The 25,824-nt window shown below is 41.6% G+C and overlaps 1 protein-coding gene across 11 annotated transcripts in view; it reads left to right on the top strand.

Annotated features, from left to right (window-relative positions):
- Positions 1-17,375, top strand: part of DSE (dermatan sulfate epimerase) — a 145,984-nt gene extending 128,609 nt beyond the window's left edge. For all 11 annotated transcript variants that reach the window (XM_087865407.1, XM_087865411.1, XM_087865409.1 and 8 more), the window contains 4 exons: positions 4,941-5,194; positions 8,810-9,049; positions 12,412-12,619; positions 14,679-17,375. In XM_087865407.1, the coding sequence (XP_087721533.1) occupies positions 4,941-5,194; positions 8,810-9,049; positions 12,412-12,619; positions 14,679-16,452 (2,476 nt within the window). In that variant the 3' untranslated portion in view covers positions 16,453-17,375. The remainder of the gene's footprint in view (positions 1-4,940; positions 5,195-8,809; positions 9,050-12,411; positions 12,620-14,678) is intronic.
- Positions 17,376-25,824: the final 8,449 nt, after the last annotated feature.

The raw sequence follows: 25,824 nt of genomic DNA on the forward strand, positions 1-25,824 counted from the left end.
ATAGTTATGAATACTCTTTTTTTTTTTAAGATTTTATTTATTTATTTGACAGAGAGAGAGAGACAGCCAGCGAGAGAGGGAACACAAGCAGGGGGAGTGGGAGAGAAAGAAGCAGGCTCCCAGTGGAGGAGCCTGATGCGGGACTTGATCCCAGGACTCTGGGATCACACCCTGGGCCGAAGGCAGACGCTTAATGACTGAGCCACCCAGGTGCCCCTGAATACTCTTTTTTTTTTTTTTTTTAAAGATTTTATGTATTTATTTGAGAGAGAGAGCACAGGTGGAGGGGAGGGGCAGAGGGAGAAGCAGACATGGGGCTCGATCCCAGGGCCCCAGGATCATGACCTGAGCTGAAGGCAGATGCTTAACTGAGCCACCCAGGTGCCCTTGGATATTCTTTAATACTATACTAGAACTTGAGAAGTGGTAGTTCCATAAAAGTTAATTTTCTATGGACTCTGGATCATAAAAGTTAGTTTCCGTGTGGAATCTGAAACCATGTTATCTTTTAATTGGTAGAAAAATCCATTGGTATATTTTGCACTTATAGTGGATCTTTTATTGGTGTATGGTTTTGTAATATCATGCCTTTTTTATTTTGAGTGTTTGTTTGCTGAGTTATTCCAGTCTTCCAAGTGTTGATGTATTTAGTAATACAATATAAAAATAAATCACATTTGTTATCACTGACCTCATCAGAAAAATGTGTAAGTATTGGTAAACTCCACATGGCAGCAGAGACAAGTTTCTAAAATTTTTATTTTCTTTTTAAAAAGCTCAAATTTTGTCATAGGCAGCAAAGGCTTTCAATTTTCTTTAAACTGGCAGGCTTCCTTGTTCATTTTCAAGAAAACTTCCACTTAAATACCTAAGTCTAAATAACTAAAATTTGTCAGCTTATCATTCTCGCACATAAAAATGATGTTTCATGGGAAAAAAAGGAGCTAGTTCAGCTCTTAATGCACAATTTCTTTTCATCGTGACAGTTCCTACACTTGGGCATCCACTGTGTTTCTTATACATACTTCCCATTTCATCACCCAGAATATGGGAGAGAGAGCTACTCAAAGGGTTGAGATTTTATAAAATTATCATTTTACCACTTTACCAAGGATATCCTTAAGTGAAACTGGCTTTTTTTTCTTTGTTTTTGTAACTTAGAGTGCATGCCCGCATGAAGAACCATGCAAGGATGGCTAGAGTTCGGTGCCCCTGCCTGGATTCTTGCTTAAGGTGCCGGCATTTTTAACCTGTTAGTGCTTTGGCATCATCAGCAAATGTCAACATATAACATCTTTATATTATTAGGAAAATAATTTTTACTTGAGGATTCCCTCAAAGAGTCTCAGAGACCCCGGGGGTCCATGGACCTTACTTTATGACTCTTCAGGGGAGAAGGCATAGGTTATAAAAAGAGGACTACAGTAAAAATTTTCCTAACCCTCCTCTTAAGTGACTTGCCAGTGAAATTCACCTCCCTCGCTTGTGTAATTTGGCAGCAACTCTCGTAGAATGCTGAATGTCAAGGCCAGTTGGCTGCCCTTTGCTAGGTCCATTCATCTCTGTTCCCACTAGTAGAATAATGTGCTTTGCAAATATCAGTTGTATTTGTTCTCAAACAAGTTTATGCCAATTTCATTAATACTTGTAATTATATAATTTTAATAATATGTAATAGAATAAGTGTGAGTTCACAAAGAAAAATGTATGTTTTCTAAATGTATGTTTCTAAAACTAACAAATGCTTTAGAATGACTTATTGTAAAAGATTGCTGTCATAAGTTAGTGTGGATGAGATTTGTAAAAGTTTAAGGAAAAACAAAAATCTGGAGGGATTCTACATTCCTTCACAAGTATCTTTAATTCCTATCTTTTAGAGAAACTAGGCTTGAAATTGTGATGATGTGTTGTGTGTGTTTTTTGCAGGAAAGAGCAATGAACTGATCTGTAGACCCACTTTTAAAGAAAAGCCTTTTAGCTCACCTTCAAAAGATTGGTGAATGTGTATACATACAGGTATTTTAAGGAAATAAAATTCATAAATTAATATCTGTATCGTTTTTTTTTTAATGATTAACCCATTCAACCAGCTTTTCCAGTAGATTTATTAACCAGTAGTCAGGATCACATTGATTCAAATAGTTTCTTTGCTGCCCTCCGTGAGCTAGAAGCAAATTTCCTTTGGTTTCCATAACCATAAAATATGCTCTCTTCCATCATTGCACTTAGTATCTATGGCTGGGTCAGATTGTTTTGGTAAAGGACTTAGATAACCTTTTAGAAATGTAACTATTACAGGTCAGACTTCATAATGTACAGTGATGAGCCTCATGGTATAAGCTTTTTTTTTTTTTAATTGGCGTACTAGCATTTTATTGAATTGGAAACTGGGGAAGCTTGGAGATTTTCACAGAAATCACATAGTAATACTTCCTGAGGGATGAGAATTATAATAAATGTTCTTTGATGTATAAAAATAAGTTCACTGGTTAAAAAAAAAAATAAGTTCAGGGTTCATCAGATGTGTCTGAGTTGGGCAGATGGTACCAGTTCATGATGTCAGCTCTGCCATGGTTAGGTTCATGCTGTCATTTGTAGATGCGTCATGACATGGCACAAAGACACAGGCTGGGAAGCAAAGGACTCAGATTTTCTCTGCTTGGCTCACCAACCACCAGGAGTCACAGAAGACTGTGTTCCTAACTCCCTGGCAGTGAGCTTGCAGGAGAAGTTGTTTTTTTCCCTAGAAGTGGGGAATGAATTCACACTCTTTATAGTCTATTTACTACCAGTCCACACTAGCAAGCTGACTGGCAACATGGCTTTGTCTGTGACCAAACAGTTAAAAAACTCATCAACCTTAGTTATTTTAGCATCAGGCCATATCACCACAGCTAACCAAACACGGAAATTATTATTAAGTATCAAGAGATTCCTCCAAATTCCTGATTTCATGATGATCATAGATTCACTGTAATAGTGTGGCCTAGTTTTATTGGCCTGTTCCTTCATTTTTTTTCTTGCTTTCCAAAAATGTTTACTGAGCATCTACTATGTGTCAGACACTGTTGTAGGATTAGCGATCCAATAGTGAGTGAAATAGAGAAAACAATTCAACTGTGCACTTGTAGAACTTAAAATCTAGTAGAGGATACATATACCTATACACACACAAACACTAAGAGAACAAACAAGTAAGAAAGGGAAATGAGATACTGTCATTTGGGGAGTGGTGTTGAAATTCTGCCGGGTGACCACAGAAGGCATCACTAAGATCACATCCTTCATATAAAACTCCTAAAGGAAGAAGATAGTCTAGAGGAGGTGGTCTCTCAGGACATTGTTAAGTATTCTTGTCCTGGGATCTATGGGGTTTGTATGGGAGAAATACTGCATCTTAATTTTCATTGACTCTAACTGAAATTTAGCCTTTCTTCCAAATCATGAACATAGGTAACCCCCATAGTGATACCGGGAGAACTTGTAGCTTTGTCATAGGTAGATATCCTAGATATTTTCATATCCCATTATAGTTGTCATAGAAACTATTGTTTATGCTCATCACTAATTACAAATTATAGTAGTTACTAGCTCTGCTATTAAATCTTGTTTTTCAGTGCCATGATAAAGGACAGAGATCACAATTTTTAAAAAAATCTATATTGATAGCTACATGTCAAAGTAACGGATTTCCTTATATCCCTTCGTATTCAATCTAATGAATTTAAAGCATTGAGAAAGAGACTGAGGCTTCACCAGATTGCCAAGAGGTCAGGAGTTTCATGACACAGAAATATTAAGCCTTCATTTAATCCCTAATTGAGTTTTCTTATACCTCCCATCTGTACAGCACACTCTTCATTGGTGTCCTGCCCTCGAGATTACTCAGATACGTCTTGAGCACATGGGGAGGGTTTTCTAGATACTGCCATAGAATTGTGATTGTGAAAGATCCCTTCTAAGCTTCCTGTATAATGCAGGCCACACACTGTAAAACCACTTGCTGAATAATGTAGCCAGCCAAGCAGAAACTTGGCTTCCTAGAAAACGATGGTTTCATACTTCACAGGTCAGCTTTTACACTTCTCTGAAAGATATGCAAAGGACCTTAAAGAAAGAACAAGATGTAGAAATCTGAGTTAGGGGGCGCCTGGGTGGCTCAGTCCTTGGGCGTCTGCCTTCGGCTCAGGGCGTGATCCCAGGGTCCTGGGATCGAGCCCCACATCGGGCTCCTCCGCCGGGAGCCTGCTTCTTCCTCTTCCACTCCCCCTGCTTGTGTTCCCTCTCTCGCTGGCTGTCTCTCTCTCTGTCAAATAAATAAATAAAATCTTAAAAAAAAAAAAAAAAAGAAACCTGAGTTAGAATCAGCTCATTTCACTCACACCAGATTTTTAGCCACCCTCCTCGTCATGACCTTGACCAAGTAGGTCTGTCCGAATTGAGAGGTCATAAACTATAGGCCAGGATACCTGCACCTTGACCAGCCTGCGGGAAATAAGATGGGCTATATGTGTTCCACTGGTTTGCCAAGGCAGCCATAAGAACAGAACGGAGAGCCTCTTCCTATGTGTAAAAAGGGGAGGGTGAGGACTAGTCAGATGGATACTCCGGAGAATGCCGCCCTGCCACTACATGTTATGTGCTTTAGGTCTATTTGAACATAGTCTCCTAGCTCTCCTCAAGAGTAGAAGTCAAAAGAAAAATTCTCAACATCTTGATGTTGCCAGAAACCTGAGAGAGAACAGCATTCGCTCTGTAGTTTTCCCATGAGACAAACTTCATGCTTGTGTCTAATGTGGAAGGCGGCTAATTCTGAGGCATTGAACCTCTTGGATTGTATCTTCCGTTGTGCCCTTTCCTTCTGAGAAACAGACACTCGAAGAGTGTGATGAACGCTGTGGGACTTTGCCCTCATTCACGTGGCTGGTCTTCCCCTGCAGGCTGGTGAAAGACGCTCCTTGGGATGAAGTCCCGCTTGCTCACTCCCTGGTTGGTTTTGCCACCGCCTACGACTTCTTGTACAACTACTTGAGCAAGACACAACAGGAGAAGTTTCTTGAAGTGATCGCCAACGTCTCGGGATATATGTACGAAACGTCATACAGGAGAGGATGGGGGTTTCAGTACCTGCACAATCACCAGCCCACCAACTGCATGGCCTTGCTCACGGGAAGCCTGGTTCTGATGAATCAAGGTGCGTGTGGACACAGCCGAGGGAACGGCCAAGCCAGCTTCAGTCCTGGCTGCCCTGCGAGCAGGACGCTTTTATACCTGCCTTAGTACGTGTTCCTACTTGGATCCTAACTGAGCGCATGAGATGAGGTAATAGCAGGGCATCTCTTAGACCGCTGAGAGACGTCTCTTCCTCATTTCTGCTGCTTATATTAACCTACAGGCTGTTGAAGTAAGGCTTTTGATTGCCCGAAGCCGCATCCTTACAGCACACGGTCAGTGGGGAATATTCGTTTCCCCAGAGAATTTTGACAGTGAACACAGCCGTCCCGGGTAAACGGAGTTTTTAAAAGCTTAACAGGTGGTTTATGATTTGAAATGAATGCTCTTTGCACACAGATGTCTGTCATTACAACACTATTTTTTTTTTCCTTTAAGGACTTAAAACAACCATTTAGGTCAAATTTGGAAGTGACTTGTGGATCGCATAGCTACTTTGCCTTCGTGGATTACATAATTGCTGATACTGCATTTTCTCTGTTCTTGTAATTCTGACTTAATTACAACATCTGTGAGAGTCTATACATGATTAAATTAGACCGTGTTTAAGAGAAGCAGCCCTAAGATCACAGTGATTGTCGGGATATTAAACATATACTTGGAGCTGGCAAGTCTGACAGAGGTCTTGACCGCTTCCCCACAAGAATTAGTGTGCATTTTGTAGATTATCCAGCATCAGATTTCTTCAAGTCCAGCTTTCTCCCTTGTCTTGTCAACCAGCCATCACTTCTAATTCATCTTAGAGGAAAAGAAACTAATATTAACTGAGCACATGGCGTGTGTCAATCCTTGTGCCTATTTTATTTGTCCCATCAGCCATGTAAGGTAGCTGGGATTTGGACCCAGTTCTGGTCAGACTCAAAGTTCACTCTCTTTCCGCTATGTTTTGTTGCCTCTCTTAGAATAGAGATTCGATTTATAGTAATTTAAGGAAAGCTTTAAGAGGGCCAGGTTTCATCTTGGCTCCCTTTGCCCCCTACTCTCACAGAAACAAACAAGATAGAAAAGATCAAAATGCAAAAACCATTAAAAGAAATAAAAGATCAAAATGCAGATCTTCAGACTATTGACTAACCCCAGGCCTGTGAAAAGACATCCTCATGAAATGGTGGAAGGCCCCCAGGACGAGCTAGCTCTCAGCCCGGACCTTGGGTTTTAGCCTGGTAGAGTCTTAGTTCTTTGTATAAATGTGTAGTTATTTAGTAGCGGGAATAGAGCTTATCTCTTCGTTCTCCGTGGGAGCTAAGATCGCTCCAGATACCATGCCGACATCGAAAATGCTGGTTCGGATTGGGTCAAAATGTGTAGTTCTCCTCTCGCAGGAGTTTGTATGTGCGTTTATTTTCTGACTGCAGTTATGGGTTGCTCAGGGAGGGAATGTTCCAGAACCCCCACGTCGGCAGTGTACGTATTTATAAGACGACGGGACAGAAGAAGAGGTGAGCTCTCCGGCCCTGCGCATCTCAGTTAACGATCAGGCTTGCAGTCCGGGCTTTCTTGGCCTACTCACCGCCTTCGGGAGACGCCTCACAGGCGTTTCGACAATCCCACGTTCTCCAGACCAGCCTCACAGATACTAGGCTAGCTGAGTGCACCAGTAGTTCCTACTGGGACTCGCATAACATCTCAAAAGGGGGAGAACTAGAATGTTCTGTTCTGCTAACTCCGTCTCAGGCTCGGTGCGCAGGGACCACACGATCACACATAAGCAGTTTACAAATCAGGTGAAAGGAAGATAGGTGTGAAATGTTTAAACGAATACGCAGTAGTTACCATAGCAGCAGAGAATGAAGTAAGAGGTGTCCTGAAGCTATGGTTAAGTCTCAGTCGAGTGTATTAAGTTTGAATTCAGGAGAACAGCATTCTTTAGGCGAGTTTGAGAAGGTTCATAGAACTTTGAAATAGAGATAGGATCTGGATAAGTGAAAATAATGAAGGACATTCCAGACAAGGTGCGTGGACGGTGGAAAAGCACAGGGCATAGCATCAGTAACAATATCAACTCCTAAAACCAGTATTGCCCTGTATGTTAACTAACTTAAACAAAAATAAAATAACAGTATCGGTGCTCAAATTGACCGATTAGTAGTTCACAAAGGTAGGCATTGCCTCATATCTCCCAAACAGGATTGTCGTAGGGGAAAACATAAGGAAAAGCCAGGTCGTGTGGTATCGGGGAACAGTAAGTAGCAGGCCTGATTTTAAATATCACAGTGGAGTCTGGTTAGAGATGGAAAATACAGAGAAGAAAAAGATGAAGATGACTAGAACTAAATCCTAACGATTACAGAAGAGAAACTAAAAACCCCGCAGGAGACTGGCCTGGCAGGTGTATGGCTGGATAGGAAGAGACAGGGCACAATTCACAGGCACCTCTGCAAGCAGAGCCTGAGAACAGTGCTGCCTCCAGGAGCCTGGCACCTTGGATTTAGGCTGGGATCTGTGGTCCCAGGGCCCCCGGAAGCCCTCACACCCAGCGCACGTGGTAGGCCGTGGTAGTGCTCAGCGCTGGCGATCACACACGTCTGTGGGAGCAAAGCAACAAGACTCCGTCCACATCAGGAGGCAGTGAGCTTAATTTCATCCTCAGTGCTTGTATGTTTTAAATATAAGCAAACAAATCAAAACTGAAATCTTAAGACCTAGGTTCAGATCAAAGTTCTTTTCATTTTTAGTGATGTGTCAGAGGTCTTGAACAAGTCAAGCTTTCTGTAATTTTGGAGTAATAATGCCTAATTGAATTGGTAAAAGGATTAAATAAGATTATGTTCGGTGCTGTGTAAATTACGAATGTTTTAGAAACGCGAGTTGTGATTGTTGTCTAAGTGCTAGTCTTGTAAGAATTGTAGGAAGCTAGCATTTTTGTGTCAAAAGTATTTCATAAAAATTTTAAGGCCTTTAATTTTCAGTCACAGAAGTAGAAAAATGTGGCACGCTGAAGTGCTTGAACAAAATTCTAGCTCATTTTTGGTAGATTCGGGACTCCCAGGTGATATTTTTCACCATCGGATTGTCACTTCCGTGGTGTCTCTCACCCGCTGTGCTGCCTTTTGAGATCCTATGGAATCTAAAGGCACAAAAAGGATGAGAGATTGTCTTCTAATGACTTTCTGCTTAGCCGTTATAGTGTTTGCAGCTTATTAAAAATCCTGTGAAATAATGGTGCAAGTTTTATGAAGTGAGAAGCTTCAAAAATATTTTCAAGTAGTAGTTTTTAGAAAAATTGAATAAAAGTCTTAATATACAGATCTTTTCTTGTAGACAAAGTTATGTGCAGTTTGTGATCTTAGTTGTGATGGGGTTTCAAATTTATTAAAGATTGGACACTGATACTCATTTCAAGGTTGATCTTCCTTTAGTTAGTAAATGACTTGTATTCGAGAACTTTTTAATTTGTATCATGAACCCAACACAAGCCTGGATTAACAGAATGTTATTTATAATGTTGATAAGTGGGAGTTTTACAAAATGCTATTTGTACTGTAGTCGGATAACTCAGAGGATTTTATTTGGCCACAGTTTTGTTTATGCTTCATTACAATCATAGTCCTTGTTTCCATGTGTTTTCATTCTTCAGGGTATCTTCAAGAAGCCTACTTATGGACCAAACAAGTTCTGACCATCATGGAGAAGTCTCTGGTCTTGCTCCGAGAGGTGACGGACGGTTCCCTGTACGAAGGCGTCGCCTACGGCAGCTACACCACTAGATCACTCTTCCAGTACATGTTTCTCGTTCAGAGGCACTTTGACATCAACCACTTTGGCCACCCGTGGCTTAAACAACACTTCGCATTTATGTATAGAACCATCCTACCAGGTATAGTGATGAATTGGAAATGGGAAAACATTAACTGTGATAGTTTTTTCTGATTATGAAAATGGGCTAGACTAGGAAAAGGCATGTGGGGTCTGAGTCATATTGAGAATAAAGGGATTTTTTATAAGACTTCGGGAATTACATATAACCAGAACTTTGGGGAAGTTATTGTGAGGATTTGTGATTTATGTACGATAAAGCTCAGAGCACAATGGATCAAATATCATTCGTAGCCTCCACAGTACTTTCATTTTTGTAGACGTAAAGCTTGGGTACATACACAGATTCCTTTTCATGAATCTTTTTTTTTAATTTTCTAAATATTATTCTGTTTCTTTTTTGTATATTTGAAATAGCTTATAAAACAAACTAATAACTTTATATGTTTCTAATTCATCTGGAAAAATAACATTTCCTTTTCATGAATCTTAACAAAATATAAACGTTACGGTTACGTGTTAATTTTCCTTTACATGCAATCCCAAATTGATCCTCTTTTGTTTTATAGTTTTTAGTTTTTATTTCCTACTATATAGATATTCAAAATGAAAGACTATACCTATATATTTGTTGGAGCTTAAATATTTTCTTTAGTTTACTGAAATAAACAACGTAAAATATAAAAAAATCAAAAAATTGTTACAAAACTTCTAATTGCTCGTTGCCATTGTAGGTCAGCCTTCTAAGAAAACTAGCTCCAAAAAAATACATATATATGATTTAAGAACACTTTGATTTCTAGGGCGGCCTTGTAACTCTCCTTATTTCTAAACAGGATTAAGATGTTAGAAAAAGTTTAGGAGGTAGATTTTCATCAGGATGGGGATTTTTTTTTAACACCCAAAAAACAAATAATCCGGCTGAGAAATGGGGGAGAAGATATGAACAGGCATTTTCCCAAAGAAGACATCCAGATGGCTAACAGACACATGAAAACATCACTCATCATCAGGGAAATACAAAAATATATCACCTCGTACCTGTCAGAATGGCTAAAATTAACAACACAAGAAACAACAGGTGTTGATGAGAATGTGGAGAAAGGGGAACCCTCTTGCACTGTTGGTGGGAATGCAAGCTGGTGCAGCCACTCTAGAGGACAGTATGAAGGTTCCTCAAAAAGTTAAAAATAGAACTACCCTATGATTCAGCAATTGCACTACTAGGTAGTTACCCAACGAATACAAAAACACAGATTCTGAGGGGTGCAGGCATCCTGATGTTTATAGCAGTGTGATCAACAATAGCCCAACTATGGAAAGAGCCTAAATGTCGTTGACTGATGAACAGATAAAGAAGAGGTGGTGTATATATACAATGGAATATTACTCAGCCATCAAAAAAATGAAATCTTGCCATTTGCAACAACATGTATGGAGCTAGAGTGTATGATGCTAAGTGAAATAAGCCAACCAGAGAAAGACAAATACCATGTATGTCACTCATGTGGAATTTAAGAAACAGAAGAGATGAACTTACGGTGGGTGGGGGGGTGGAGAGAGAGGGAAACAAGTCATAAGAGACTCTGAAAGACAGGGAACAAACAGGGTTGATGGAGAGAGGTCGGGGGTGGGTATAAGCTGGATGGGTGATGGGTATTAAGGAGGGCAATTGCTGTGATGAGCACTGAGTGTTGTATGTAAGCAATGACTCACTGAATTCTCCTCCTGAAATCAATACTGCACTGTAGATTAACTACCTAGAATTTAAATAAAAATTTGAGAAGAAAAAAAAGAAAAAAAGGATGGGGATTTTTTTCCCCCCAGTAAAATGTAATTTTTAGATGGGGATTCTAGATCTACAGTAAGGAATCCAGTCTTTAAATCTTTTTGCTCTGGTTGTATACACATGGACTGAATAGAATCTCCATTATTGGATTAGTTAACCAAAAAACACTGCAGACAAAAAAACCCACAGGGTTCTTAAAATTTAGTTGAGAAGTAACTTTCAGAACCCTATTGTTTTAGTGCTTATTCTTAGCTCTGCAGGAGAGGCCTGTTTTGTAGTTTATCTTGATAAAAAAAGGCCATCTAAAGCCGGGGACCTTGAAGAGGTCTCAGTGCTTTGTAATTTGATCTGACCAGCCAGCCACATCACTGCTGAGAGCTGTGTCTGTGACTGCGTCCTAAACTGGGAAAGACAGGATGAACACCTCTAAGGGGAGGATTCATGTATTTATGTCAATCAATCCAACAAACCATTATTGAACATCTATGTGCCAGGCACTGTACCAGGCAGGGGATTCAAAGAGAAATAAAACCTATCAGCTTTCAGGGAATCCACAGATTAATAGAAGATTCAGAAAATCATATTTTATCATAAAATTTACTTGGAATAGTGTTTACTAAACTGGTAGAAGCAAAAACATTAGCTGTAAATTACATAGATATGGTCATGGTGTCATTTTGGAAGGGATTGTGTGTTAAAAGTCAATCTGTTCTCAACAACCTCTCTTTTCTTGTCCCCCCCTCTACAATGGCTATTCTAGTAATGATTATTCCTGTCTGGCCCAGAGTCGTCTCCCATTCTTTTTCAAGAACACCTGGAGCATATCCAGTCTTACCAGATTTTGTTTTGTTGACCTATTCCTATGCAATTTTTGCATTTTCTTTCTTTAACTTCCAGCAGTACACATTAGCAGGATCTTCTATGGGAATTAAGTTTTCTTCCTGTATGGGGGCGTCTGGGTGGCTCAGTCAATAAAGCGTCTGCCTTCGGCTCAGATCATGATCCCAGGGCCTGGGATCAAGTCCCACATTGGCCTCCTTGCTCAGTGGGGAGCCTGCTTCTCCCTCTCCTGCTCCCCCTGCTTCTGTTCATGCTCTCTCTGTCAAATAAATAAATAAAATCTTAAAAAAAAATTTTTTTCTTCCTATAGAAATGCAGTGTCTCCCTTAAGCCTTATAACTTCCACTTTATTGGATGGAAGCACCTTATGTCATCATCTTGGTGTAGAATGGGGGATGGGTTGGTAAGAGAGCTAGTGCTCAGTCCAGGTTGAGGAGCTCACCGTGCTCCAGAGGGGAGCCTATGTGTCTCTGCAGATACAATGACACATAGCATGGACACTGGAAAATGAGGAAGGTGGGCAGTATACAGAAGTATCAAGAATTGTGACACCCGTTACCAGTGATAAGTTGCCACATAGCAAATACAAACTTGCACACAAGATTTGTGGAAGGACCTTCAGAGGTCCCATTAACTGGTCTGGGGTGAGGCGGGGCATCGTGCTTTTGGTTTTTTTTAATCCAAGGTACACAATCGGTTCTAATTTGCAAGCAGGATTGAAAATCATTGTTTAGGTCTTTATGGGAGCATGCAGTTTTAAATGTATCTTCATTCTGTCAAACTTCTTTCCCCAGGGTTTCAGAGAACTGTGGCTATTGCAGACTCAAATTACAACTGGTTTTATGGTCCAGAAAGCCAATTAGTGTTCCTGGATAAATTTGTCATGCGGAACGGCAGTGGAAACTGGCTGGCTGACCAGATCAGGAGGAACCGTGTGACCGAAGGTCCGGGCACACCATCCAAAGGGCAGCGCTGGTGTACTCTTCACACGGAATTTCTCTGGTAGGACACATTGGGCTGCCTTTAAAAAGAAATTGTACCCAGGGCTACAGGGTGCTGGATTTCTGCATTTAAAAAGAAAAATGACGGAAAGCACTTTGTAACCCCTTCTCCATATACTAGCTTAGCTTCGGTTCCTGTCGCAGGGTTGGATACTCTGCTAGAAACATTTCCTTACATGTAGGATCTCATGACTATTGGCAGTTTTTGGTTTTCTTGTGTTAGAGATGTCCTGGGCTCACTGTTTCATAGATGGGCATGTTTTGATTTCCATCATTTTTGAAATCATATAAAGAGAAAACCCACAAAATTTAGACTGGGTTACTCCGAGAATCACACCAAAGAAATTAATAAATAAAGGTAGAAAAATGTTTTGTTTTAGTAAATGGAGCATTATAATCTTCTACTAGCAAAGCTGTTACTGAATTCCCAAAACTGTTTAAAAGTGTTTGACAGTATTTGACAGTTTCACTTTGATAATAAAAGAACCATGTAATTTTTTCTGCCCTAATCTTTTAAGCCCAGAAAGAGAAGCCAGGGTCTCCTTTTTAAAGTACTGCCAAGTATATTGTTGGCATCCAATAAGTTGAAATAAAAATTACAGGGAACTGGTTAATCATTAATCCTTGATGTCTTTTCAAGCTATTGAAATGTGTATTCAATTCCAAAATAAGCTGCTGTGGTTTGATTTGCTTCCTTCATTATTATTATTATTTTTTTTTAGTTTAAACAATTAAGAGGGAAAATATTAATGAAGTTATAACTGGTGATAATTTAACCAGCATTCAAAAAAAACTATTGTCACAGATGAAGTAGCTATATTAATATGTAGCCATTCCTGTTTTAGGGGTGTGAAGTAATTATTTAATAGTGATTTCACTTATCCCAAATAAACAACCAGGAGAGTTCTACAAAGCTGACCACAGGAGTCAGATTAATGCTAAGTCTAACTTGGTTCAAAATCTGGTATTTATAGGGATATGCAGACTGACCCAAATCGAAGTATGGCCAATTCATCTTGTGTCTCGATTTGTTAAATCACAGTGATTAAGCCAACATTATTAACTAGACCTAAGCAGAGACACAGTTTCTGATGACCTGAGACTCTAGAACAACAGACGAAACAGCCAAAGTCAAACGCCAGTAAGATTCACCATAGGTGATCGGTTCGTTTTAGACAAAAGTACCTAAGAGCTATTAGTATAGGCCTGCCTTTCTTCCGTTGGGCAGGAAATCATCTAAACCTGTCAGAAATAGTATCTCAAATCATCAAAAGCAAATAATCATGTTTATGATTACTTTAGGGGGCCCTCTCTGACTCAGAAACCTGTGTTCTTAATCACTGTGGAAGTTTAATGTTAATTATTGTATTAATTTGATAATACATTTGCCATAAATAAAAATGAGAGGCCATTTTTTGCCCAAAATCCATGATATCATCTGCAGATTAACACAAAACCAGTGCCTCTTGGTAGGCAGTGGTAGCCACAATTATAAATCTCCCAGTATTAATAGTTTCTTGAATTTCCTCCATTTATATTCGTAGATGTGATATTGGCAGTAAATTTTATCTAGTACGTAAAGTTCAACTCTTAAATTTTATTTTTTTTAGCGGGTGCACTCTAACAGACTTTCAGTTCTATCAGTTATCACAGAACAGTACTTTCTTACAACCCGAGGCTTGTTAGAGTCTAGATCCTAACGCGGGGTTCTCTAGAGTAGAAGCCCCTGGACTAGAAGTTTAGAAGTGTAATTCTGTCCTCTGGAGGGAAGCTCTGAAGCCATTCAGTGAAGAAGGTCCCTGGAGCGATTACCAGGCTCAACCCCAAGGATCCCAGGTTTTGAAAATTGACTCCTCTCCCCTTCACTAAGGGCATTCCCCTGTGCAAGCTCATCCACGGGTGTTTCCAGAAATGTCCCTCCCCCAGAAGCCACTGCCATCACTCTGGGTACCATCTGTGTTGTTTCCTCCAGCCACATTACGAAGTGGCATCAAAGTTCTGATGGGTTATTTTAAGTTCCACCAGAAAACCATTTAACTTGGAAAAATGAATCCTTTCAGGTATGATGCCAGCTTGAAATCTGTCCCTCCCCCGGATTTCGGCACCCCCACACTGCATTATTTTGAAGACTGGGGTGTCGTGACTTACGGAAGTGCCCTGCCTGCAGAAATCAATAGATCTTTTCTCTCCTTCAAGTCGGGAAAACTTGGGGGCCGTGCAATATATGACATTGTCCACAGAAACAAATACAAAGATTGGATCAAAGGGTGGAGAAATTTTAACGCAGGGCACGAGCATCCTGATCAGAACTCATTTACTTTTGCTCCCAATGGGGTGCCTTTCATCACGGAGGCGCTCTACGGGCCGAAGTACACCTTCTTCAACAACGTTTTGATGTTTTCGCCAGCGGTGTCCAAGAGCTGCTTTTCTCCCTGGGAGGGTCAGGTCACGGAAGACTGCTCTTCGAAATGGTCGAAATACAAGCACGACCTGGCAGCCAGCTGCCAGGGCAGAGTGGTGGCCGCGGTGGAGAAGAACGGCGTGGTGTTCATCCGCGGAGAGGGTGTGGGGGCTTACAACCCGCGGCTGAACCTCAAGAACGTGCAGAGGAACCTCCTCCTGCTGCACCCCCAGCTGCTGCTCGTCGTGGACCAGATCCACCTGGGGGCCGAGAGCCCGCTGGAGACCGCCGCGAGCTTCTTCCACAACGTGGACGTTCCCTTCGAGGAGACGGCGGTGGACGGGGTCCACGGCGCCTTCATCAGGCAGCGGGACGGCCTCTACAAGATGTACTGGATGGACGATAGTGGCTACAGCGAGAGAGCCACCTTTGCCTCCGTGACGTACCCTCGGGGCTATCCCTACAACGGCACCAACTACGTGAACGTCACCGTGCGCCTCCGCAGCCCCGTCACCAGGACAGCGTACCTGTTCATCGGGCCGTCCGTGGACGTCCAGAGCTTCAGCATCCACGGAGACCCGCAGCAGCTGGACGTGTTCATCGCCACCAGCCGGCATGCCTACGCCGCCTACCTTTGGACCGGAGAGGGCACCGGGCAGTCGGCCTTGGCGCAGGTCATCGCCGATCGGCAGAAGATCCTGTTCGACCGGAGTTCGGCCATCAGGAGCACGTCGGTGCCGGAGGTGAAGGACTACGCCGCGCTCGTGGAACAGAACCTGCAGCATTTTAAGCCCGTGTTCCAGCTGCTGGAGAAGCAGATCCTGTCCCGGGTCCGGAACACGGCCAGCTTCAGGAAGACCGCCGAGCGCCTGCTGAGATTCTCAGACAAGAGGCAGACGGAGGAGGCCATCGACAGGATTTTTGCCATATCACAGCAGCAGCAGCAGCAGCAGCAGCAGCAGCAGAGCAAGTCAAAGAAAAACCGAAGGGTAGGCAAACGCTATAAATTTGTGGACGCCGTCCCCGATATTTTTGCACAGATCGAAGTCAATGAAAAGAAGATTAGACAGAAAGCTCAGATTCTGGCCCAGAAAGAACTGCCCATCGATGAAGATGAAGAAATGAAAGACCTTTTAGATTTTGCAGATGTGACCTATGAGAAACACAAAAACGGTGGCTCCCTGAATGGCCGCTTTGGACAGGCCCGGATGATGACGACAACTCACAGCAGAGCCCCGGCACTGTCGTCTTCCTATACCAGACTGTTCCTGATCCTGAACATTGCTATTTTCTTTGTCATGCTGGCAATGCAACTGACTTATTTCCAGAGGGCCCAGAGCCTTCATGGCCAAAGATGTCTTTACGCAGTCCTTCTAATAGATAGCTGTATTTTATTGTGGTTGTACTCTTCGTGTTCCCAATCACAGTGTTAGCACTAAAGCTATCCATTGTGTGATCGTTGTGTGGTCACAAGAGTCTATGCAAAAACAAAACAAAACAAAACAAAAAAACAAAACTAGACCTAGTTTGTTACTGGACTTTTTATCTCAGATTCCTTTTAACAAATTAGGGGGAACATATCTTCACACAAAGCAGGGATATGGAGAAATCAGAATTGGAAAGGCAACGATTTATCAGAGGAATAAGAGTGGCTTGGTTGTCCCATGGTGTTTCTGGAAGTATTTGGCTTGGCTAATTTAGCAGTCCATATAATATTACTCTTACAAGAAACAACAAGTCTGGTTTTAAGAAAAAGATTTAGATAGATTTGGGTTTTATTAATATTAATTTAATGCTACTAGCAATTTCCAAATACTATTTTATGGAAAAGACTGAAGCACACTGTTCTGAGAAGTTCAGAAAAATCTTTTTAATGGTGTAGTCATGTTGAAAAATAAGTATTATTAAGTCCTGGTATGGTGGTGTTAACTTCCTTGGAGAGTAGTTCATTAGTTAAAAAACAGCAGGATCTCCATATTGGATTCCTATTCAGACAACACAATAAAATGATGGTAGATGATCATTAAAAATTTAAAATACATTTTCAGTAGAAAAACACATATCCGTGAATGAATATTTCCTTGACGATGTTGGTCTCTGCACACACATAATGCATCCACTGGTTGTTCAATAAATAAGACACTTAGGGGTAACTTGATTTTCTCTTTTTCTTATATGGAAAACTGTTGTAGACCCAGTGGCTCAACTTCAAAATAAAATATTTCATATCCCAAATGTTGATTTCAATACCAAAGAAGATGGGGAAGGTAAAATTTGAATATGATTCTTATGTTTTTTAATAGAAAACTTTAAGTTTATTTTGCTAAATAAACATCATAATTATGATTTATCTGTAGTGTCTTCCTTCTTTGGTCCATTACATTAAACACGTACGCAACAAGTTTGAAATCCTTGAAGAGAAGTCTTTATTTGGACATGTGTTAATTAAATTTATAGTGTTTGAATTGAAAGAAGTTATTCCTCTGCTTATTTAGCTTTTTGTGGCCTAGACATATTTTATACGATCTGAAGAGAAACCAGAGTATGGCCTAGACATATTTTAAACATTGAAAACAAAACACAACTTCTGATATTTAAGTAATTAAAAACATAAAATCGCCAGTTATTGTCAGTCAAGTTTTCTGGTGTTAACAGGAGCAGAGAGTGCTGGGAACATGTCCCATAGGTTAGATTTCAGCGTAAGAAAGTGATCTAGTTACAGGGAACTTAAAAGTGAATTATCTTACATTCTACATTCTACATAGGTGAGTCTGGCAGATTTCTTCCTTGAAAACAGAAAGTACCCTTGGCTCAAAGTTTACAGTAGGGACACATTCACTGATTTGTCAGTCTAAAGTCATAATGGCAATCTTTTCTTTTTCCTTGTCCTTTCTGTTCATGGAAATACCAGGATGCAACAGAAAACAGGGATACAGGAGAAACCCTTAGGAGCAAGTACCTTTTTGCAGTTCTAATCCTGAACCTACTTACATAAAGAAAACACAAGTTTTGACTTCATTCATTACACTTGGCATGTAGAAGATGACTTCTGAGGAAGTAGTTTTTCTTCTTTCATGGAGGAAGTCTCTAGGGAGGATGTCATTACACACTGTTTAAAAGAATAATGTTTTCAAAAGAAGAATGCTTCTGTTTGTCCTGCATGGATGCTGTTACTGGGATTTAAACTTGCTTTATGTGACAGATTCTCCGTTTACTTAACCTCATTCAACATTCCACTCTTCTCTTTCTCATTCCAAAGGATGAATTGTCTGAAATGATCAAAAGCAAATTTTGAAAAAAAGGAAAACTTGCTCTTTGAGGCTACCAAGCGAACCTGATCTCAGATCCAAAAACTTAAGGCGTACTTTCTAATACGGATAAAAAGCGCAAGCGAGCACCAAATCCAGCTTTCCCTTTGTTTCCATTAGGTCAGGGCAGACCGTAAATTAGTCATCGTGGCATGCTCCAGTCGAACGCATTAGTTCATTCTTTAAGTAACTTTTAAAAATATGGTAATCCTGCATCTTTGAAACAAAATTGATTAAATGCATTTTTTTCCCTTCTAATTGGACCTCATATTTCACTTAAAAAGAAATTTCCACAGGCAGTGACTCAAGTGGTTAAAAAAAAATGCTGAAAGGAATCACTGCTCTGTATAATGAGACATGTTTTATATCAGGGGTAGTGCATATTTGAATACAACTAAGGAACTCTTTGTATCTTCCAGAAAACCGAGCAATGTTAAATCTCCCTTGCAAACGGTGTAATCAATTATAGAATCTATTTCAGTGCTGCTCCCAATGAAAGGACTGTTTCAAGTTCACTGAATAACATGTAAGCTGCTGTTCAGGGGATTGGCAGGACTCTTAGTCCTAGCCTTAAAGAAAGTCTGGGAATTATTAGCATACAGAGCTTATCTGTGCAGTGGAGAGGACATATTCCCTGGTTGGTAACTGATTAGCTTATAAACAGCCATGATGATGGATGAGACATAGCATCTGCTGCGAACATTCTTTTGAGATCATTGTTAGAATTGTTAATAAAGTCAGGCAGAAGTCCTTTATTCTGGAACTGTTTTAATAATTCAAATGTATTGTATCGCCTAGGATATTAATTCTTCCACAAATATTTTAGTCATGGTTTTAAAGAAGTAGCAAATATTTTAGTAATATTTACTATTAATAGTAATAGAATGTTATGGCCATGGAATGTTTTTTAAAAGAAAAATGTGCATCATGGTTTATTCTGTTTTAAAAAGAATTGTTGCTAGTTCACAAACCACCCACAAAGGAATTCGAGATTTCTCCACAAATTTTTCAGAGAAAGCAAGTTGTGAAATGTTGTAAGTTAAAAAGTAAATTCATGTTTTTCCTTAGAAATACAAAACAAGACTAAAATGAGTATGATCATGGGTAGAAGGGCCATGTAATTAATCATCTAAACTAGGCACTTTTGAGAGTTAGAGGAGGAGCAAACAACAGATAGAAACCAAGACTGTTCTGGAAACACTAGGACATATGGTCATCTATGCCATAGATTATTCACTGAGGAAATAAAAGGGGTTAGGGTGGTGCGTGTGAAGGTCTAACCTGAACTTCAGTGCTAAAAAAGGAACTTGAGATGATCTGGTCGGGTCTCCAAAATCTGCAAGGAGGGAAACCGGCTCCAGCAAGGGGGGACTTTCCTCTTGCCCACTTCCTGTCCGTGCTTATTCCTGTGCTCATTTCCTTTCTGTTGGCAAAGCCCTCAGCTAGACTCTCCTGTCTTTAGGTCCGTGTTGAGAAGAGGTCAGTTTCTGCGGCTTATTTAGCTCCCTGGCAAAGAAAACATACCTCTCCAGCAGTGTTTTGGCTAGATACCTGCTTTATGCTGTAACGCCAATCAGCTACTGACATTCCTCAGGGAACCACTGAGAAATCATGCAATCACTACGTTGTCTAAATATTTAATTTTGGGGCATTCTCTTTTAATAGGTTCAAACTCTGTTAAATAAGGCACATCACCATGTGAAGAAGAAAGGTCCAAGTTGCATTAGGACTTTCTTGCTCTTCTTGGCTGCATAGTTTCCCTCTCTTTGTTTTGGGGGTTTCTTTGTTGATTTTGGATTTTTTCCCTAAGTTATAAATATACATCATTGAAAAGTAAAATAGTACTAAAAGGCTTGTATTTTTAAACATTTTTCTGCCCGCTCCTTTCTCACTCTAGATTCGTGCTTTCCAGAAGTAACCAATTTCTGATTGCCTTAGCTGTTGTGTCCATGATGTCCTTGTTCATAATAAGGTCTAAAACTTCTTACCAGGGAAGAAGAGGATTTAGCTCTCTTGTCCATCTCCCCTCTCTTCACACCTGTTTCATTCATCCCTAACCTTCCAACACAGCTACCGTAGTTTTGGTTACATCAGTATTCGGTATTTACATGCTGTAACTATGGTAAACGGGACTCGCCGGTTAGCCTTGTAGAGTACTGTCTTACTTCCTTTCGTGTAGAACTTTGGTTTCCCTAAAGTTAATGACTATTTCTTTTTCTCATTTGCTTAGTTGTCAAGCAATTTCATTTTCTCCCCCAACTTTTCCAGTATGCGTGGGAATCTCCTCACTCTGTTCAATCACCTCTATGTAATCAGGCCGTTCTTGTTCTTGGGGCCAGCCGTCCTTCTATGTTGGTTGTCCTCAGATCTCCTTTCTCCATCATTCTGAGGATTCCCTATGCCTTTTGCTGGGTAATCTTCTGTTTCCTGAACCCCATGCTTCCTTTTTGGTGGAGCATATCCTCCCTGAGATAGATAGACTTCCTTTCCTTTTCCTCCCCTTTCCCCTTTCCCCCTTCCCCTTTCCTTCCTTCCTTCCTTCCTTCCTTCCTTCCTTCCTTCCTTCCTTCCTTCCTCCTCAGATTTCTGAGGAAGAATGAATGAGCAGTAAATATCTTACCCCTTTGCATGTCTGAAAAAAAATGTTTCTTCTCTCCTTCACTTGATCTATCACTTAACCAACAAGTGTAGGTTGGAAATAACTTTTCCTCAGAAATGTGAAGGCATGGCTCCATGACTTCCCAAATGCTACTGCGTTTTCTCCTGGACAGAGCAATTGTAACCAGAGAAAGTCTTCATTCTCTTCCCTGGTGACGTCAGTGGAGGGACGCTGCCGAGGGAAGTACTTAGAAGGCCTAACTGCACGTGTTTTCAGAGTCATGGAGGGAGCTAGAGGTCTCCCTTATCCTCCTATTAAGTACAGCATCTTCACTCTCAGCCGTGCTGTGTCTTTAATCCAGAATCCCTCTTCTCAGTCTCTCCAGGGAGTCAAAGCCTCATCTTCTGAAGTCCAAGTGCTCTCTGCCTACCATGGTCCCACTCTCCACTTCCAGCTGCATTCCCCCTGTCAGAGGTAACTGCTGCCAATTCCTGAGCCTTGATGCAGTTCCACAGAGCAAACTGGCTTGTTTCTGTTGATGACAACCCTATTCTCTTGCTGAGTTGGATTTCAGCCTCCTCTTTAGTTACCATTCATCTGTCTTTTTTCAGTATGTGTTTGGTGCGTTTCAGGAATAGGAGGCCAGTGTGGCTGGAGCAGAGCAGGAGAGGGGAGGATGGTGGGAAGTGAGATCTGATCACACATGCACCCATCGGTTGTAGCAAAGAATTGGATTTTGAGGTGAGAAGTCAGCCGGAAGAATGGAGTTGCAGGTAACTGAGATGTGGCCGGCTGTAGGAGGAATAACTAGGGGGAGGTGAGTCCAGGAGCTTGCATATTTTCTAAACACCGGATTCGTCCTAGAATCCAGGAACGGGCTCAGGCTGAAGATATAGTTGTTGGTGTCTTCTTAAAGGTTAAGTGGGAAATCACTGGAAAATCCCTGTATAAGGGGAGAAATACATTCTGGATGAATGGAAGCAGAAAGAAACAGAAGTATGAAAAACCAAGTCTGGTTCAAGAATTCACCCAGATTGGTGTGATTGGCTCATAGGGCACGAAATGGAGAGAGTGGTTGAAGACGAGACTGGAATGGAAAGCCAGGAGAATATTAAAGATGTCTGTATGACATGTTAAGGAATTTGGACTTTGTTCTGCAGTGAGGGCTCCTCAGCCTGTTCATGCTTCAGCGTAACTGAGGGGGACAAACAGTGCTCATCACTGAGCCAACACGGCATTGATTTTCACCAGGTGGGATATGTGGATGGGGCGGCTAAAAGGACTTGAAAAAGGGGAGGTGATGATGGCACACACCTGTGTGTGGGGGGGGGTTTGAAAAATCTTTGAGGTGGCACTGATATGCCCCCACTTCCCATACACTCACTCTAGAGGGAGGTTTCCCTTTAGTTGGAAATCACTGCAGGCAGTGCAGAGCCATTGAAGGATTTTCTTTTTTAAATAATCAGATTTGCATTTTGTTTATTTTATTTCTTAAAATGTATTTATTTGACAGAGAGCAAGAGAGCACAAGCAGCAGATGGAGAGGGAAAAGCAGGCTCCCCACTGAGCAGGGAGCCTGGGGCTTGATCCCAGACCCCTGAGATCATGACCTGAGCTGAAGGCAGAGGCTTACTGACTGAGCCACCCAGGCGGCCCCAGATTTGCGTTTTAGAAAGACAAGTTTAGCTTCAACATAGAGGATGGACCCAATGGGGAAGAGATAGGAAGCTATTTCCATAGTCTGTCTCCTTCCATAGGTAGGACATAATCAGCTCCAAAACGAAGTCTAGAGAGAGAATATTTAAGGCCCAGCTCGCAGGCAAAAGATGTGACCAAAGGGATGTATATTTTGTGGAAGTATATAGGTCAATTACCCTCAGGATGTATGTGTCTCTGAACCCCCCTTACTATAGAAGAGCACAATTGCCTGCCACGCGTCTGCCCCAATCCCCCTGACTGTCCCTTAATAAACTTTGGAAATTGTCCAAGTCTTCCTGCCATTTCTATTTTCAGCCTGCCTGTTTCAGAGACTCCGTATAGATTGGTGTGGCTGGAGTAGAGGGCGGAAAACAAGACTAAAAAGGTAGACAGTGCTAGAGAGGGTGTCCCTTTTTTCCCCCTTAATTTTTTCATTTAATTTTTAAAAAATAGTGCCAATGGTATGGGCATTTTGATTAACTCAGGCAGTTGAAGTGCCTCTTAAACAGGAAGAATAAAGGTGCCGCTTGCTCCTCCTGGGCCTCTAGAAGTTAGTTATAGGGCAATCTTTGTCCTGGAAGGATCAGATGATTTTACTGGTGGGTGCCAAAGGAAGTGTTAATGATTTGGGATGGGCCTTTGAGGCTTTGGTTTAAGGGGGATTTTCTTAAGGTAAGAGCTGCTAAAAAGATTTCAGTTAGCCTGCACTTTCCAAATTAAACAATGAGAAGTGATTTTAGTATGTATTTAGGAATTATTTTCTGAACAAAAAAAGTTCCCAGTGGTTTAGTCACCTTCATTTTTTTTCAAAGAAAGTGAAATAACAGGAACTACCTTTCTCTTGAAAGGAATATCTTGTCTGTCTTCTCTACTTTTCACTTTTTAGCACGTGTTGTTTACCACTTTTTAATTTTGCCCAGGATAAGAGACAGCAAGTAAAAGAAATGTATTGCCTTCCTATGCAGATAATCTTGATTTCTTAGCTCCTTACCCCCCTCTCTAAGGAATTTGTTTTAACGACATAAGGATGGATCTGTGCCATTTATCAGAGTTCTGAGGGCAGTTCTTGGAGCACTGTATTATTTAAAGCTCCGTTCCTGATACAAAAAGACTGAGGAAAGGAAAACGTGATTATTTTGAAAGATGAATTCACAGAACTTTCCATCAAAGTTGAAATATAAGTCGCAATAACAACTCACAACATTACTGTTATTGAATACTGCCCTTGGGTAGCTCCCCCTTGGAAGACATAAAGAGAACATAAAAATCACTACTCCCACTTCCCCACTAGACTACACTCCCTGAGGGCCGGGATTGGGTCTCCCGCTCATTGTATGTACATGACCCCCGCACAGTGCCTGGCACATACCTGGTATTCAAAAAACGCTTGAGAGGGGCCCCTGGGTGGCTCAGTTGGTTAAGTGTCTGCCTTTGGCTCAGGTCATGAACCCAGGGTCCTGGGATGACTCCAGCGTCAGGCTCCCTGCTCACTGGGGAGCCTCCCTCTGCCTCTGACTCCCTCTCCCTCTGCCTCTGCCTGCCGCTCCCCCTGCTTGTGCACTCTCTCTATCGGATAAATAAATAAATAAAATCTTAAAAAAACAAAAAACAAATAAACAAAAAAAACAATACTTGGCAAACCTACCAAATACATGAATGGAGCCCAGAGGACCGTAGTCTCAGAAGAACGCTCCCGCCGGTACAATGAGCTGACGTCATGAACCTCCCACAGAGCTGTGACCTTTGGCCCTGAGAGAAGCTCCAGCTAGATCCTGGAGCTGTTTCGCATGGCCATCCCTGGGCTGCGTGGAGGATCGAAAATTCAACCTCCAGGACGGGGCGCGGGAGCGAGGCAGATGGTGCCATGGTACCGGGGGGGTGGGGGGGGTGGGGCTGCTCTGTGGCTGTTATACACGCGGTGGTCCCGAGTGCGATGGAAAGCCCAGATGCCGCAGCACAACTTGAAATAACACAGCGTTTGCGTGGGATGTTGTAAACCACCAGTCATCAACAGACTGTTGCTAAGCTTCGGTAATTGCCCGCGAGAATGCCTTTGGAGTTCAGGACATGGTGCAATTCCAGCAAGCGAGGCGCCGCCAGCGCAGCTGACTTCCCGACGAGCAGGGGACGACGCGGTGTGGGCGCGGGGGAGGGGACGACGCGGTGTGGGCGCGGGGGAGGGGACGACGCGGTGTGGGCGCGGGGGAGGGGACGACGCGGTGTGGGCGCGGGGAAGGGGAGCCGGGGGGGGGGGGGCGGGGGGGGGGCGGGGCGCGGCTCCTCCGCTGCCTTTGCAGCCGCACCTCCGACTGTGCGGAGTCGCAGGGCACCCCGGAGTTCAGGGGCCTTCCTCAGAAAAACTGGCAAGAGGAGCAGCTCATATAAGTTACTACATGTTTTCTCTACTTTAAATAGCGTTTCTGTGTTGCTCAGTGGATGTTTCAGAAGTCTTATAGATGATGAGAGGACCTTTGCGAATTCACCGCTTAGGCGAGGTCATTTTTGATTTAAAAAAATAATTTGGATGCCAGGGGAAGAAATAGGGAATGAAAGAGTGTTTGATAATTCTGCAAACTAAGTTGTGTTTTTAAGATAGAATATAAAGAGCCCACATACGAGGCTTATTTGATAAAATGTGCAATAATTCCTGAAAACACTGCCCTGTCCATGTTTATGCCATGATGGTGCTAAAGCATGCTGGCTAGCAATGATGATAACAGCCGTCTTACTGAGGCCCCTAGAGCAAGAATTTTGCACACATCTGCACACCGATTTAGGAAGGATGTAAGGAAGATACAAGCTACAGCCTCATCGTATAAATTAGGAAGCTGGGCTCAGAGAGGTTAAGAAATGGGACTAGAGATGCCCTGCAATCATTATGGGCAACTTCATGAAGCTCAAAATACAACAACGTCTTAATATTTGCTTTTAATTATTTGAAATGTTCAAAATACCACATTGTCATAATTTAAACTAGTGATGAGCATAATCATGTCAAAACTATTAAAGTCTCACTGCGATTTTTACGTTTAATCTTGTGACACTGAAAAGATCAAGCAAAACAACTTTTTTTGTCAAAGTAGACTTTAAAAATAAAGATAGACTTAAAGACATCCTCATATTTTACTTCATTTATTTTATGTTTTTGAACCGATGGCTCGCTATTTACCTGTGGACAGTTCAAAGGAAGTTGAAAGAAA

This window comes from Ursus americanus, chromosome 11, assembly GCF_024610735.1.
Source record: "Ursus americanus isolate L20-20 chromosome 11, mUrsAme1.1.p, whole genome shotgun sequence".
In the NCBI taxonomy this organism is placed as follows: domain Eukaryota; kingdom Metazoa; phylum Chordata; class Mammalia; order Carnivora; family Ursidae; genus Ursus; species Ursus americanus.